The sequence below is a fragment of the Mauremys reevesii genome, linkage group 1 (genome assembly GCF_016161935.1).
Source record: "Mauremys reevesii isolate NIE-2019 linkage group 1, ASM1616193v1, whole genome shotgun sequence".
In the NCBI taxonomy this organism is placed as follows: domain Eukaryota; kingdom Metazoa; phylum Chordata; order Testudines; family Geoemydidae; genus Mauremys; species Mauremys reevesii.
In genome coordinates this window covers 217,079,263-217,093,861 of record NC_052623.1, presented here as the reverse complement: position 1 = coordinate 217,093,861, position 14,599 = coordinate 217,079,263, and the positions used below count along the sequence as shown (strand labels likewise).

The 14,599-nt window shown below is 44.7% G+C and overlaps 1 protein-coding gene across 4 annotated transcripts in view; it reads left to right on the top strand.

Annotated features, from left to right (window-relative positions):
* Nucleotides 1-14,599, top strand: part of LOC120402372 (ephrin type-B receptor 5) — a 150,679-nt gene that overhangs the window by 113,228 nt on the left and 22,852 nt on the right. For all 4 annotated transcript variants that reach the window (XM_039532997.1, XM_039533004.1, XM_039532992.1 and 1 more), the window contains one exon: nt 1,401-1,739. In XM_039532997.1, the coding sequence (XP_039388931.1) occupies nt 1,401-1,739 (339 nt within the window). The remainder of the gene's footprint in view (nt 1-1,400; nt 1,740-14,599) is intronic.

Genomic DNA, 14,599 nt, shown 5'->3' with positions numbered 1-14,599 from the left:
TAACCTTCTTTGTGTTAATCTAAATAGGTTGAGCTCCTTGAGTCTATCACTATAATAAGTGTATTCTAATCCTTTAATCATTCTCGTGGCTTTTCTTTGAACACCCTCCAATTTATCAACATCCTTCTTGAATTGTGGACACCAGAACTGGACACAGTATTCCAGTAGTGGTCACACCAGTGCCAAATACAGAGGTAATATAACATATCTACTCCTACTTGAGATTGGCCCGTTTATGCATCCAAAGTTCACATTAGCCTTCTTGGCTACAGCATTACACTGAGAGCTCATGTTCAGCTGAGTTTCCACCATGACCCCCAAATCTTGGAATTACTACTTCCCAGGATAGAGTCCCCCATCCTGTAAGTATAACCTATTTTCTTTGTACCTATAGCAGCTGGGAGTGCTCAACACTTTTCTCCGAATCAGATCCCTGGGTCTCAAGTTGGGCACCCCAAAAATGAGAACACAGTTAGTGACCACCTGTGAAAAATTTGGTTTAAGTGTCTTGCCCAGTGTCACACAGGAACTGTGTGACAGAGACAGGGTTAGAATCCAGTTTTCCAGGGAAGCATTCACCTGTTTTAAACATGAGATGATCCTTTCTCTGCTTGCAGTCCCTTGCATCATTCATTGCACACCTTCCAGCTTTTGCAATAAATGAGGCAGCGGTCTTACAGACAACAGATTCCTTCAGTACACCACCGTGATTCATATCCAGTGGATGTCCATCATGTGCATGGAATGAGGCGGGGGTCCTTTGCAGAAGACAGTAGATGAACATTGGCCAGGTTATGAAAGCCTACACTCATTTTAAAGGCACTTCCCTGTTTGTCTATTCATCTGTAAAGTGATAACTTGTGAATGCCACATTGAAGCAATTTCAAAATTTCAGGGAATGTTCTAAGCATCAGTGTCCAGAACCCTATTGATTTTGGGGGGAAACAGAAAAAACAAAAGGGGACACATGGAGATCCTGCAGCCTTTTGCTAGAGCATGCTCAGTGCAGACAGAATGTTCAGAGAATTTAGCTACCAGGTTGTAACAAGTCTCTACTTGAACATGTGCGTACTGAGATTTTAAAAAGGCTCATAAATTGGATGGCTTTTTATGAGAACACCACAAAGCTCATCCCTGACAAAAAGCCACCCCCTTGCCAAATTTCAAGTCCCTGCTCCAAAGCATGGGGGTTATAGAGCTCTTGAAAGAAAAGAAAATTTTAATAGGGACAAAACAATGTATTTGTCCCTAGCCTCCTTCTAGGAAACAGCTGAAACATTTTTTGCAGAAGAATGAGAGCATGAGAGAAATTAAAAACTTGTCCTCTTATTCTCTTTCCTCTTTCTTTCTCTCTGTCATTCTTTTGTAGGTTTTTAATATCTCATTTTCCTCTCTTGTAGGCACTCCCTCTGCCCCCCGGGATGTTAGCTATGAGATCATTGGCTCCAATGTGCTCCTGACCTGGCGCTTACCCAAGGACCTGGGTGGCCGCAAGGATGTCTTCTTTAATATCATCTGCAAGGTGTGCCCGACTGGGTCTCCAGGGCCCTGCGTGCGCTGTGGAGACAGCGTCCAGTTTGAGCCACGCCAGGTGGGGCTAACAGAGAGTCGTGTGCAGGTCTCCAACCTGCTGGCCCGTGTGCAGTACACATTTGAGATCCAGGCTGTCAACCTGGTGACCGAGCTGAGCCCAGAGGCACCACAATATGCAGCCATCAACGTCAGCACCAGCCAGTCAGGTGAGGAGCCTGTTCATCTGACTCCAGTCTCTCCTACTGCTTTCTCTCATTCCTTCCTTCACATTCCAGGCTTTGTAGCAGACATGGCTCTGAGTTGTTTGGCTGTGTGCTATGCTCCATCTTGACCTGCCACTTCTGAGTGGTTCCTGTGTGCCCCTCTCTCTGTGGGTCCCTTTTTTCCCTTCCCCTCTTGCTGGAGAAGCTGAGTTTAGCTGCCAGTGTGAATGGGCATGAAGGAGTGAGGTAGTGTCAGAGGCAGGAGCCAGCCCAGACGGAACAGCAGTGGGCGAAGTAGCTCCACTGGTCAGATGAGCAGCTGTTTCATTGTGTGACGCAGGAGCCACTGTCATCGTTTGGGAGGGTCCCTGCGAGTTTTAAGCTGCTGCAGAAGCACTTAGCATTTCTTTGCCTTTTCATCATCCCCTCTACCTCCCGCTCGTCTCCATTTTCCCTTCAACCCCCTTTCTTCTCTCTAGTTCATCTTTCTTCCCCTAAGTCACTCTTCAGTTTCCTTCTCTATCTTTGCCCTCTTTCAAAAAAGAGTGAATCTCCTGTTCTTCTTTTACTTCTCCCCCTGCATCTCTTCAGCTCCCTTAACAAACATCACTGGGAATTCACCAACAGTGCCCCTCCATGTCTTAATGTCTGTCTTGAAAGAGAAAATTATGACAGCTGGGCACAGCATGATAAATAGAGTATATATGCATGGCTGTATCCAGCACTGAAGTGCATCTACCTCTAGGATGCACAACTGTTCAGATCAGTAAGCAAAACAGAAAACCACATCAGTGCCAACTGCTGTGGGAATGCCAGGGTGAAAGAATTCAATGACCCACGCTGAAATTTGGTCAAGACTCAGGGAGAGGGGTTAACACCCCTATTTTATAAAAACTGTCATGGATTCTTCTACTGGCCAAAGTTCCCTTGTTTCTAACCTTCAGTGCCATGGTGCTAAAGAATAATTCTGGGATGTTATTTCCCTGTGGATGGGAAATGGTATTTGCCTTTTACAGGGTGCCCAGATATTACACTGATGACTGCCATCTAAATGTCTGTTATAATAATAATCATAATGAGAGGGGTGCGATCTTGGAAGCATCATGACTAGAACTAAGTATATATCTAAACTGCACACTAAGCCTGTGTTCTGACTCAGGTTTGAGCCCAAGCACCACTTTCATCCACACATAAATCAGTCTGACTCAGGTCAGCAAGCACTCAGGACCAAGTCCCAGGACCCTTCTGGGATGGGGGTGGAGGGGCCAGAGCCCAAGTCCTGCTGAGACTTGGATCCAAAGCGTGTCATATTGCAATGTGGATGCAGTCAAGCCATAGACATGAGTGAGAAGGTCTGTGTAGTGCAGTATGGACGGATTAGTATGGCTGTGCAACTCGGGCCCAGCAGTTGAAAACTCAGGTTTACAATGTAATGTGGACTCTCAAGCATGGGCCTGGGAAACATCAAGTCCACAAATGGGGTCTGTAGTGGAGCGACAACTAACCGGTGCAGCACCTCCTGCTAGTCATCCTGGGAATTAGCTCTTCCAGCCTGGAGTGCCTTCTGCAGGCCACTGTCTCACCTGCCGCTGGCCCCCATGTCCCTCCGGACCCCGGTGCCCCTCTACATCAGGGGTCTGCCCCCAGCAGTAACCCATAGTCTGGGTCTCCCCACCCAGAGGAGCCCCTAACCCTCTATCCCCACCTTGCCTCAGTGGCTACTGCCAGTCATCATCTAGCCCCCACTCACTGGGGCAGACTGCAGTCTGTAACCCACTCATCACTGGCAAGCGGGGTTTAGACCTGCTGCCTTTCCTAAGCCAGGACTACACCTCTGCAACCCCAGTACCTGCTTTGGGCCTTTACCAAGGTCTGCAGCCTGGGGAGTTGCCAGGCTGGAGCTCCTCTGCTCCTTTGCCCTTCCCCAGCCCTGCTCAGCCTCAGGTACCCTGCTCAGCTCCCAGGTAGCCTGGCCCTTCTCTCTCCACTGCTAGAGAGAGAGTAACTCAGCTCCTCCCTGAGCCCTTATAACAGGGCCAGCCTAGCCTTTTTTCTAGGAGTGGGGTAACTGACCCACTACAGGGTCCTACAGACCCAGGTTTACAATGCAGTGTAGAAGTACCCTGAGAGACCAGCTGGTTGTCTGGGCAGCTCTGGAGGTGGCAAGTGAAGGGTTGCAAAGCCTATCAGAGTGATGGACAGAATAGAGGAAGCTAGTATATGGAGGGGAGATGGCAATAACATCAGGAGAATCCTGGATTGCTGCAGAAGGGTTGTACTTGGCTGAGGGTGGAGGGAGTGACTTACAAAGAGAGTCTGAGAGAACTGAATGCACATATTTGGCTCTGGTAAGTGACATCTAGAATTGGGTGGGGACGTGGCAACTCTCTACAAGGGTGTACCCAGCTAGAGGGAGAGGAATTGTTCAGGAGTGGGCTGGGGCTGGGGTGGGGGGTATAATCAGGAGTAATGGGATGAAATGGAGTAAAAGGGGTAACAATTTAACTTGAATATCAGGAGCTGTTTGCTACCTTTGAGCTCTATTAAACTCCTAATTAGACTCACATTAGACTCCCCAGAGAAGTGGTGGAAGCCCTATTGCCTAAATCATGTAAATTTAGGCCTGGAGAAAGCCCAAGAGAACATACCATAGGGAACTATTCTGCCCTGGCTGGGGACCAGATGTGAACTGTGCTAATATTCCTGCTCTAATGTCTGGGTACTGTGGAGCCTCTTGCTGTGAGGACAGGGAGAGGTGGATAATGGTCCCCGCGAGCAGAGTGGAGGCTGCAGGTGAGCCGTGGCTGAATCATGAACATGTGGCAGGATCACCTATATGACCTGGGGTTGGGGTTCCAGGTTTTTGAAAGGAAAAAAAACCTAGGGTACAAATTGCTTCCTTGCCCCTGAGGTGCTGGAAGGTGTTAGGTGTCTGGTGGCGGATTTTCTGCCCCATCACTCCCATTACCAGGGAAGCAGTGATCAACAGAAGTTATGTGGGATACCTGGCCCCTCAAAGAGTGGCTCCACAAGTGGCTGCTTGGGTATTTTGTACCTCTGGTCTCAGACACAGGGAGAGATGACTCCTGTGGGAAGGATGGTTCCAGGTGGTATCTCTGAATTCTGCTGGGGGAGGGCAGGTGGCACATTAACCTCCCAAATTATTTCCCCTGCTCTCCACCATTTCCCATCCCTGCCTCATTTGTGTGAGTCAGTAGTGGTGGAATCTAGTGTGACCTCTTCCTTCTGGCTCTGCCCTTGAATCACCAAGTCTCTTCTCTTCCTTTGCTCATGCCTGACTTGTCTGTCTGGTTCTGCAGCCCTCCTTTTCCTCTTGGCTGCATGGAGGCTGGTCTCTCATGCTCCAGAAGGATCTCAGGGGAGCAGCTGTGCTGATAGGCTTCTCTCCAGAGCTGCAGTATGCACTGGATGGTTATTGTGGTTGGGTCCTTTTTTTTCCCTCTACTCTTCCCCAAGATCATTAGCAATGAGCTTGAGATGAGCCACCCTCGATTCGTAGTGACAGCTCACGCTAACGAGGCCTCTGTTCCTCTGTCACGTGGCCTGTCTCACTCCTGCCCCCTCCCTTCATCCCCCTTGGCAGCTTTTCACTTTAGCTTAGATTTTCTTTTTTATTGTTACACGCACAGATGGACTCTCAGCTCTTCCACTCCGAGAGAGACAGGGAAGCCGGTGGGAGGACACAGAGAGATGAGGAGAGAGAAGTTGGGGGACAGAGAATTTCTGAATGAAAGGGTGTAACACTCCTCTCCTCTCCATTGAATGAAGGGTAGTCAGACAAAGAATCTTCAGCCCCAGAAGCCTTTTTATCTCCCCTCTGGCTCTGCACTAACCACGGGTTCTCTCACTCTCCTCTATGGCTGGGTGCATATATTCTTCGCATCCTCTTCCACATGCCCAAGAAAACCTCAGGGCAGTCTTCTATTCTTGGAACAATTTCTCTCCTGTACTCTCCTCCGTTTAGCCGTATTTGCCATTCCCTTGTTCTCTGTTTCCAAGACCACTGCCCCTTTAAGAGTTTGTCTACACCAGTGGTCCCCAACCTTTTAGTCTGGCGGGCTCCAGATGAAGGACCGTGGCAGCGGTCAAGCATCTGCCGAAATGCCCCCGAAATTCGGCAGCGACGCCTCTGGATGACGTCGCTTGTCGGCAGCAAGTGGCACCATCGAGAGGCATAGCCACCAAAATGCCACCAAATTTTGGCAGCATTTCGGCGGATGCTCGACTGCCGGCCAGGACGTGGGTGCAGGTGCCTGCAGGCACCGCATTGGGGATCCCTGGTTTACACTTAGTGGCTCACTGTCCCCTGCTCCACAATTAGAGATGGGATCCCATGATCGCTAAATCAGTCATTTCCATGGCAACCATTGACAATAGCCCATCTCTGGATGGGGATTCATTTAAGGTAGGGGCACAAGGGACTAACACAGGAAAGCTCTTCACACTTACATCCTTGCAGTATAATTTGACTTGATCTTTTCCAGCATTGGCCTGCTAAACCCAGGGTTGTGAGTTCAATCCTTGAGGGGGCCACTTAGGGATCTGGGGCAAAAATTGGTCCTGCTAGTGAAGGCAGGGGGCTGGACTCGATGACCTTTCAAGGTCCCTTCCAGTTCTAGGAGATTGGCATATCTCCAGTTATTACCTTTATTACCTTTAGTTTGGAGAGTAAAATGGCATGCTTACTGGGATAACTAGGAGAGGGAGGAAAATATTCAGAGATAAGGCAAGGCAGAAAAATCATATTCAGCTGAGGTTTGAGGTTTTAAGATGGATAGATAAAGAAGTGGAGGCCATTCCAGAAAACAGAAGCTGCAGAGGAGAAGGCTCTTCTATGAATAATGGTGAGGTTGTGTAGTGGGAAGGATGGGCGGCTGATGCATGGCAAGCAAAAAACCTGTGGAACCTACTGCCACAATATGTTATAGAGGCCAAGAGCTTCATAAGATTAAAGAAAGGATTATTTAGTTATATAGATTATACCATTTGCAGTTAAACAATATCTATCCTTAAGCTTCAGGGCATAACTATCTCCATCTGAAAGCAGTCAGAAAGAAACTTCCCTGTGGGTAGATTATTTCAAAATTGTCCATTAAGGGATTTCCTGCCCCTTCCTCTGAAGCACCTGCTACTGGTCATTGTCAGAGACAAGACTCTGGACTAGATAGACCACTGTGCTGATCTAGCCTGACAGTTCCTGTGTTCCTTGAAAGTGGGGAAAGGAACAGAGAGAGACTTAAGATCTCTGAGGTTGGCTGGAGCAAGTCCATAGAGGGTTTTAAAAGCAAGGAGAGTGTTTTTTTTTTTTGTTTTTTTTTTTTTTACTGAATCCTGAAACAAAGAGAGCTAATGAAGCGGTCTGAAGATGGAGGTGATGTGGTCAGGCTTCCTTGTACCCGTGAGAAGATAAGCAGCAGCATTCTGCCCATGCTGGAGTCAGAGCAATGGGACTTGGAGATGCCAGCCAGAGACAAGGGAGCTGCAAGAGAATCTGAAGGGCTGTGTGAGGGTTTCAGCAGAGGCTGAGCTGAGGCAGTGACGTTTGAGGGCAATGCGGCAGGGGGACATTCAGCAGATTTTCAGGCTGATGGGCTGTCTGAAGAGGAGAAGAAGACTTTAGAGTAAAGAATGATGCTAAAGTTACTGACTGTGAAAGCAAATGGAAGTTCTGGGTTTAGCTGGGAAATGTGCTAGAGGATGTTCCTCTTGCCCAGGAGAAGCACATCTGATTTAGCTGGTAGAAGGTGTGAGAAAAACTACAAGTTTTCTTGATCAAAACAGAAAGGGAACATGGAGACAGAGTGTAGTACAGGCTGTCAGAAGACATTTAGTATAATCAGCATAAAGCTGACAGATGAAGTGCAGTTCTGCTCTGAAAACTGACTGGACACATGGATCACAGGGCTCCATGTTCATTGTCTCTCATTGATTGCAGATCAAAAGAGCTCATTTTAGAAGTCATTTTTTTTTCCTAATTGTTAACTCCGAAAGCTCAGCCTGGGCTCTGAGAATCAAGCTGAATTGTTTTCTTCTCACACATCAGCAGCAGTAATAAAGATTCTGCAAGGCAAATTTTGCCCTCAGTGACAGTTGTCTCAGCTCAAGGTACTTCTACACTACAGCATGAACAGTAGTACGGCAGTGTAGATGCTTCCTACATCAATGGAAGGCATTTTTCTGTTGAGAGGCAGTAGCTAGGCCAATGGAAGAATTCTCCCTTTGACTTAACTGTGTCTACAATGGGGATTAGCTCAACCTCACTACATTGCACAGGGTGCAGAATTTTTCACAGTCCTGAGAATATTGCTAGATCGACCTAAGATTTAGGTATAGACCAGGCCTTGGTTGTCTTCAGAGGGTTTACAGAGGTGTAACTGACTGGAACTTAGTAAAAGATTCTGTGGCTGATGCACAAGATGGAATATGCTCCAGTTCCCTCTCTCTGAGCTGTGTTGTCTCTGCAGGCTGAACAGAAAAAGAATGTGCCATATTTCACATTTCAGATTATAGAACGCTTTTGATAAGGGCAAAGATACACTGCTCAGGAGGGTAGAAGTAGATGGAAAATAGTAGCAAATGCACCCTTGTGGTAGGTAATAAAAGGAGATATACCAATCTCCTAGAACTGGAAGGGACCTTGAAAGGTCATTGAGTCCAGCCCCCTGCCTTCCCTAGCAGGACCAGTTTTTGCCCCAGATCCTTAAGTGGCCCCCTCAAGGATTGAACTTACAATCCTAGGTTTAACAGCCCAATGCTCAAACCACTGAGCTATCCCTCCCCCCAAGGAAAATTCTCTGCACAAAAGTGGAATAACAGCTAGGGACAAAAAGGGATGTTATTTGGTAGGCAGGCACAGAACAGTAGAGTAGTAATAATAAATAAATATTTTGCTCTTCTAAATTGCTGTCCATACAAAGAACTTAAAGTACAACATCCTGACAGGATCTGAGACCCCTGACTAGCTAGAGAGGTGACTCAGGGAGATGGATAGAACAATGTTGAAGCCTGCAGCGAAGGCCTGGAGGAACTGATTAAGTGCACAGAGTAAAGTCATTTCTGTGTTGTGTCCAGACTGCAATCTGTTCAGGATAAGGATGTGTGAAAGGTACTTGGAGAAAAAGCAGGTTCCTCTTGCATTTTGCTGGGAGAGAGAAATTTAGTGATGGGATTGCCGGGAATGTAAGTCAAGGACAAAAGAGAGTTTGATGATGGTAGATTTGTGGAAAGTACAAGAGGAAAAAGACTTGTCGACAATGGTAATAATATAAGAAATTCATTTGGGGAGATAGGACCAAAATGTAGAAGAGGGAAGAGAGTCAAGAAAGAAGTGGTTTTCTCAAGGCACTGGGTGCTGCTGGAAGCTGTTGTGGAGAGAAGAAGGAGAACATCAATGTAGAGGCCTGCACAGTCCCTATGACTGAAGGAGTCAGAGATGGAGAGGACTTCAGAGGAAAGAAGTTCAAAGGTGGCATCAATATGCATGTCATATCTCCAGTGACATTACATCTGAGGAAGAGAAACTGCTGAGTATGGGGAAAATCATAGAGAGGGGAGGGGAGGGAGTTATTTGATGTGATAAACCACAGAGAATTTGAGAGGGCTGAAGAAAGAGAAGAGTTTTAAGGGGAAAATGAATTTGAATCCACCTGAGTTTTGGTGTGATAGCAATAACAGGTCCTCATTGGAGGGCTGAGTCTGACCTAAGAGGGAAGTGAGAGGGGTGGGCTGGTGGGGGTGGGAGGAGCAGAAAGAAGCCCAGGAGGGTGTCCTAGTTCTCCATGTTTGTAGCCTTGTCTGGTTCTTTCATTTTTGTGAAATTCAAAACTTATAGGCAAATCATCAATACATGCCAGATTTATTGCTCATTTGTGAGAGAGTTTAGTATCCTCAGAACCTAACAAATAGTTAACATTACTAACTAATTAAACAGTGTCTTAATTGATTTACTAACGTCTGTTTATCTCATCATTTACCAATTTATGTGAATACTTTGACCTCCATGTAATTTCCCAATCACAACAAGAGAAACTCTGATGGTAATTAGATTTATTAACAGCCAATAAATGTGATTACTAGCACAGAATATTTCAGATCAGTGTATCAATTTTCAACATCTCTGTTACTCAGTATGCAGTTTTCTTAACACTGCAATACTCAGTTTCAGTAAATCTTATCTGTGTGTGGGTCTTGGGAAACTACATTCATGAGTGGACAGTAAACAGACCAAAGCCCATGTTTTCAAAAGTGTTAGGTTTTAGACGCCTCCATTTTTGGTTGCCCAACTGGAGGTATTTTGGGCTTGGCCACTGAGAACTCTGAGAACCGAGCGGGCTCAGCAACTCTAAAAATCCGGGCTAAGTTGGCAAAAGTTGGGCACATAAAATCAGAGGCATCTCTTGGAAAATGTGCTATTTTACTCTTAATTTATGTGAGCCCTTATGCTTGTTGTAAGGGAATCTTCTTTTTTTGTGGATTGGTGTTAACAAAACACTGACACACAGCAAAGGAATTACCTTCCAATCAAATCCACAGAGCTAGTCCACGATCTTCAAAAATGACTAGTGAGCTTGCATGCCTCAATTTTTGGGTGCCCACCTTGAGACACTTTCAAAGATCCTGATTTTCCAGAGGATGGGGGTGCAGCACTTCCTGAAAATCAGGACACCATCTAAGGTGTCTCAAGTTGGGCACCAAAAAGTCAGAGTACTCAGAGTCACTAATAGATCTGGAAAATCTTGGCCTCTGTCCTATGGCAGCTCTTTTTCAGGCCCAACAAACTTCCCCGGGGAATTGATTTATGTCTAGAGCAATTATTAATTATAGTTCATATTATTAATTGTCTCCACCAAAATAGAATACCAGCTACAAACACAGATACTAATGTAAGGATAAAGACATGCTATCCCCTGAATGATGCTGTTTGCATGTGATCTGGCCCCCACAAACACATCTCAGTGTCTTGACTGTTGAAACTGTGGTTCAGTGTTTCTTCAGGAAAACACTGTTGTTGTTCATCCTTTGCAGATGCCCTATCGGGAAGAGCTTTTTAACTGAAGAGTCTTCTTTGCTTCTTGGAGATTTTTTGTTTGATGTTAGTTGAAGTTCATTGTGTATAGGCAAGAGTCTTTGTTGCTTCTGTCTTTCCTGGTTGCTATGAAAACTCTAGGCCATGCCTCTTTTGGGTAGGGTTATTTGAGCAATGTGTCAGGTTAGTGGTTCCACATTTTCTTGGAGTGTCTCGTGCAAAATAAAGTAGACAAGACTTTGACTGTGACTAACTGCCTTTGTATTGTGGTGGAAGTGCCTTCATCAAGCTTGTTGGAGGGCAGCACTGGTGCACAAACAATACTGGTAATTGAAAAATCTCCTTCCTTAAAACTTTTTTTCATATCTTCAATTTAACTTGGTAAAATTTAATGCTGCATGAAATCCCATCAGTGTCAGTAGTTCATTTATATGAATTCCTTGAAAGTCCATTTACAAATAACCTATCCCCCTGTACTCCTTGTGTATCTCCCACCAAAAGTCCACTCTCTTTCTATGCCCCTGCAGCCCTGTTCCCTCACATACCATTCCCAAGCCACAAGCATAAGGCCCATGTGTGCAGTGAGGTGTGGTAAGGTAGAGGGACCCCAACAAGGGTCATAGAGTCTGTAGGGATGGTGTGACTCCTGAGTAGCCTCATGAGTATCACCTGGACGGTCATTTTTTGACCCAGGTGGAGTTGTATTACGGTGCACTTCCTAAGGTCTGTAAGTTCTCTTCTCTTCTCTTCTATTCTCTTGGGAGCATTAGTGATTCTCCACTGCTGCAGACCTCAGCGAGTCAAGAGCAAAGGAGGAAGCACCATCTTTGCCCCCAGCTTCTTTCATTCCCCAATTCCTTGCTTTAGCTAACTTTGTAACTAAGGACATTCTCATCCACCAAAAATCGTAGCAAAGACAAGGTAAGGTTGGAGGCACATGTCAGTGGTTTGAGTGGGTATTACTGTTCAGGAACAGTAGAGTTAAAAATAAAACAAAACAAAAATCTGTCCATTATTAGAAAGCTAGGGAATGTTGCTTTTCTCAAACAAGGAACCGAAGTTACCTTAACTCTGCTCCATTGTGATGCCACAAAAAACATTAAAAAATACTTACTATCTTCTCCATCCATAACAAAGAGCTTCACCTACCAATGACCACAAAAAACAGAATGCCTCAATCTTACATTTGTAGTGGTTGGGCTGCCTCATGTCTTCCTTTACTGTCAGATATGGTACATGTACAAGAATTTTCCATATGCCTGATTAGACAAGTAGCATACTAAAGGCAATCATTTCCCACTCTTCATAAAGGGCCTGATCTCATGATATGCTACGGGTACCCATGATTTCAGGTGGCAGCCAATTAGGCAAGTGTCATTAGACACAGAGATAGCATGTCTCCTTATATAAACCTCATATGAAAAGAGCAAAAGTTGGAGCAGTGACAAACCATCACTCTTAGTTTTGGAGACACGTATGCATGAAATAAATTATAAAACCAGTGTTCTGGGGTGCACATATTTGATAGTACAGATACAAAGAAGGGAAGATGATAGACTGACTTCCCTGTGGAGGCAGAGTTAGTGTGCTGTGGAGACAGAGTAGGGTCCTTATTTAAAAAGTGCAGCCGTAAACTCTGCATTCACTGGTTTTCTAACGTTGGAGGGATTATTTAACTAAATAATTCCTGATGGGAGCTCTGCACTCATTCTACTGATACATACCTGTGACCTTAATTTCACCTTGAGATTTGTGTGAGATATTTAAGAAGTGGAGAGAACAGAAAGCTAAGTACTTGTACTTGAATTTCTATCTTTGACAGGGTTACTTGTCTAGTGGATAAGGGAAAGCAGTAAATGTGATATATCTTGATTTTATTAAGGCTTTTGACACCGTCATTCATGACATTCTCATAAGAAAGGTAGGGAAATGTGGTCTATGAAAATACTATAAGGTAGGAGAGCAACTACACCGTGACCTCGATATAACGCCACCCGATATAACATGAATTTGGATATAACGCGGTAAAGCAGTGCTCTGTGAGGGCGGGGCTGTGCACTCCGGTGGATCAAAGCAAGTTCAATATAACACAGTTTCAGCTATAATGTGGTAAGATTTTTTGGCTCCCAAGGACAGCGTTATATCGAGGTAGAGGTGTATTTGAAAGACCATACTCAAAATGTAGTTATCAATTGTTCACTCTCAAACTGGGAGGGCGTACCTACTGGGGTTCTGCAGGGGTATGTTCTGGGTCCAGTACTGTTCAATATTTTCATTAATGACTTGGATAATGGAATGGAGAGTATGTTTATAGATCTGCAGATGAAACCAAGCTAGGAAGGGTTGCTATCACTTCTGAGGACAGGATTAGAACTCAAAACAACTTTGACAAATTAGAAAATTAATCTGAAGCCAACAAGATGAAATTCAATAAAGATGTGGAAAATACTACATTTAGAAGGAAAAATCAAATGCATAGCTACAAAATAGGGAATAATTGGCTAGGTGATAGTACTGCTGTAAAGGATCTAGGGTTTATAGTGGATCACAACTGAATATGAATCAACAATGTGATGCAGCTGCAAAAAAGGCTAATATAATTCTGGAGTGTATTAACAGAAGTGTACTATGTGAGACATGGGAGGTAATTTTCCTGCTCTATTTAGCACTGGTGAGACCTCAGCTGGAGTACTATGTCCAGTTCTGAACACCATACTTTAAAAAAGATGTGCACAAATTGAAAAAAGTCCAGAGAAGAGCAGCGAAAATGATAAAAGGTTTAGAAAACTTGATCCTTGAGGAAAGGTTAAAAAAACCTGGACGTATTTCATCTTGAGAAAAGAAGACTGAGGGGGGACCTGATAACAATCTTCATATATGTTAAAGGCTGTTATAAATAGGACAGTGATCAATTGTTCTCCATGTCCTCTGAAGATAGGACAAGAAGTAATTGGCTTAATTTGCAGCGAGATAGATTTAAGTTAAATATTAGGAAAAACTTTAACTATAAGGGTAGCTAAGATCTGGAATAGGTTTCCAAGGGAGGTTGTGTTGTGGAATCCCCATCACTGGCAGTTTTAAGAACAAGTTGGACAAACACTTGTCAGGGATGGCCTAGCTAAGGCCAGGGGGCTGGACTAGAAGACCTGTTGAGGTCTCTTCCAGCCCTATTATTCTTTTATGTCTCCTTTGCAGGTGTTTTACAAGCTTTTTCCTTGAAAATTTATTAAATTTTGAACTCACTGGTGAAAGTTACCCTAACTTGGATTTCTTTATTGTTATTTTCACTAAAACTATTTTACTCTTTCATACTTCTTTGCCTTAAAATGTAGCTGCTCAGCTTCATTATGAAACGTAATAGAAATGGGCATATAAAATACACTGGTGTATGTAAATGTCAAAATGTATGCACATTCAATCTAAAATGCTGGTAAATATTCTTTATTTTGGGGGGGCCTATGGTGTCCTCTTTGGGGTGGGTAGGGTATATCGGGGGGTAACAGTCTGATGGGTGATTGAGTGGTCGGAATGGAAAGCATATGGAGGGACAGGATGGAAAGGTGATGATGCATATCTAGTACCATGATTATTTCAGGACACATATACAATTAGTAATAAAAAACAAGGGAATGGGCTTGAAACCTGGCCCTTTGCGGCAGTGGAGGGTGTGTGTGTGTGTGTGTGTGTGTGTGTGTGTGTGTGTGTGTGCAGAGTGCACTTTTGGCTGCCCATGCAGTATGTGCCATCATAGGGCCAGTTATCAGCCCTGCTGCCATTCACAAGCATTAACATTCACATTACAAATAGTTTTAAAAGT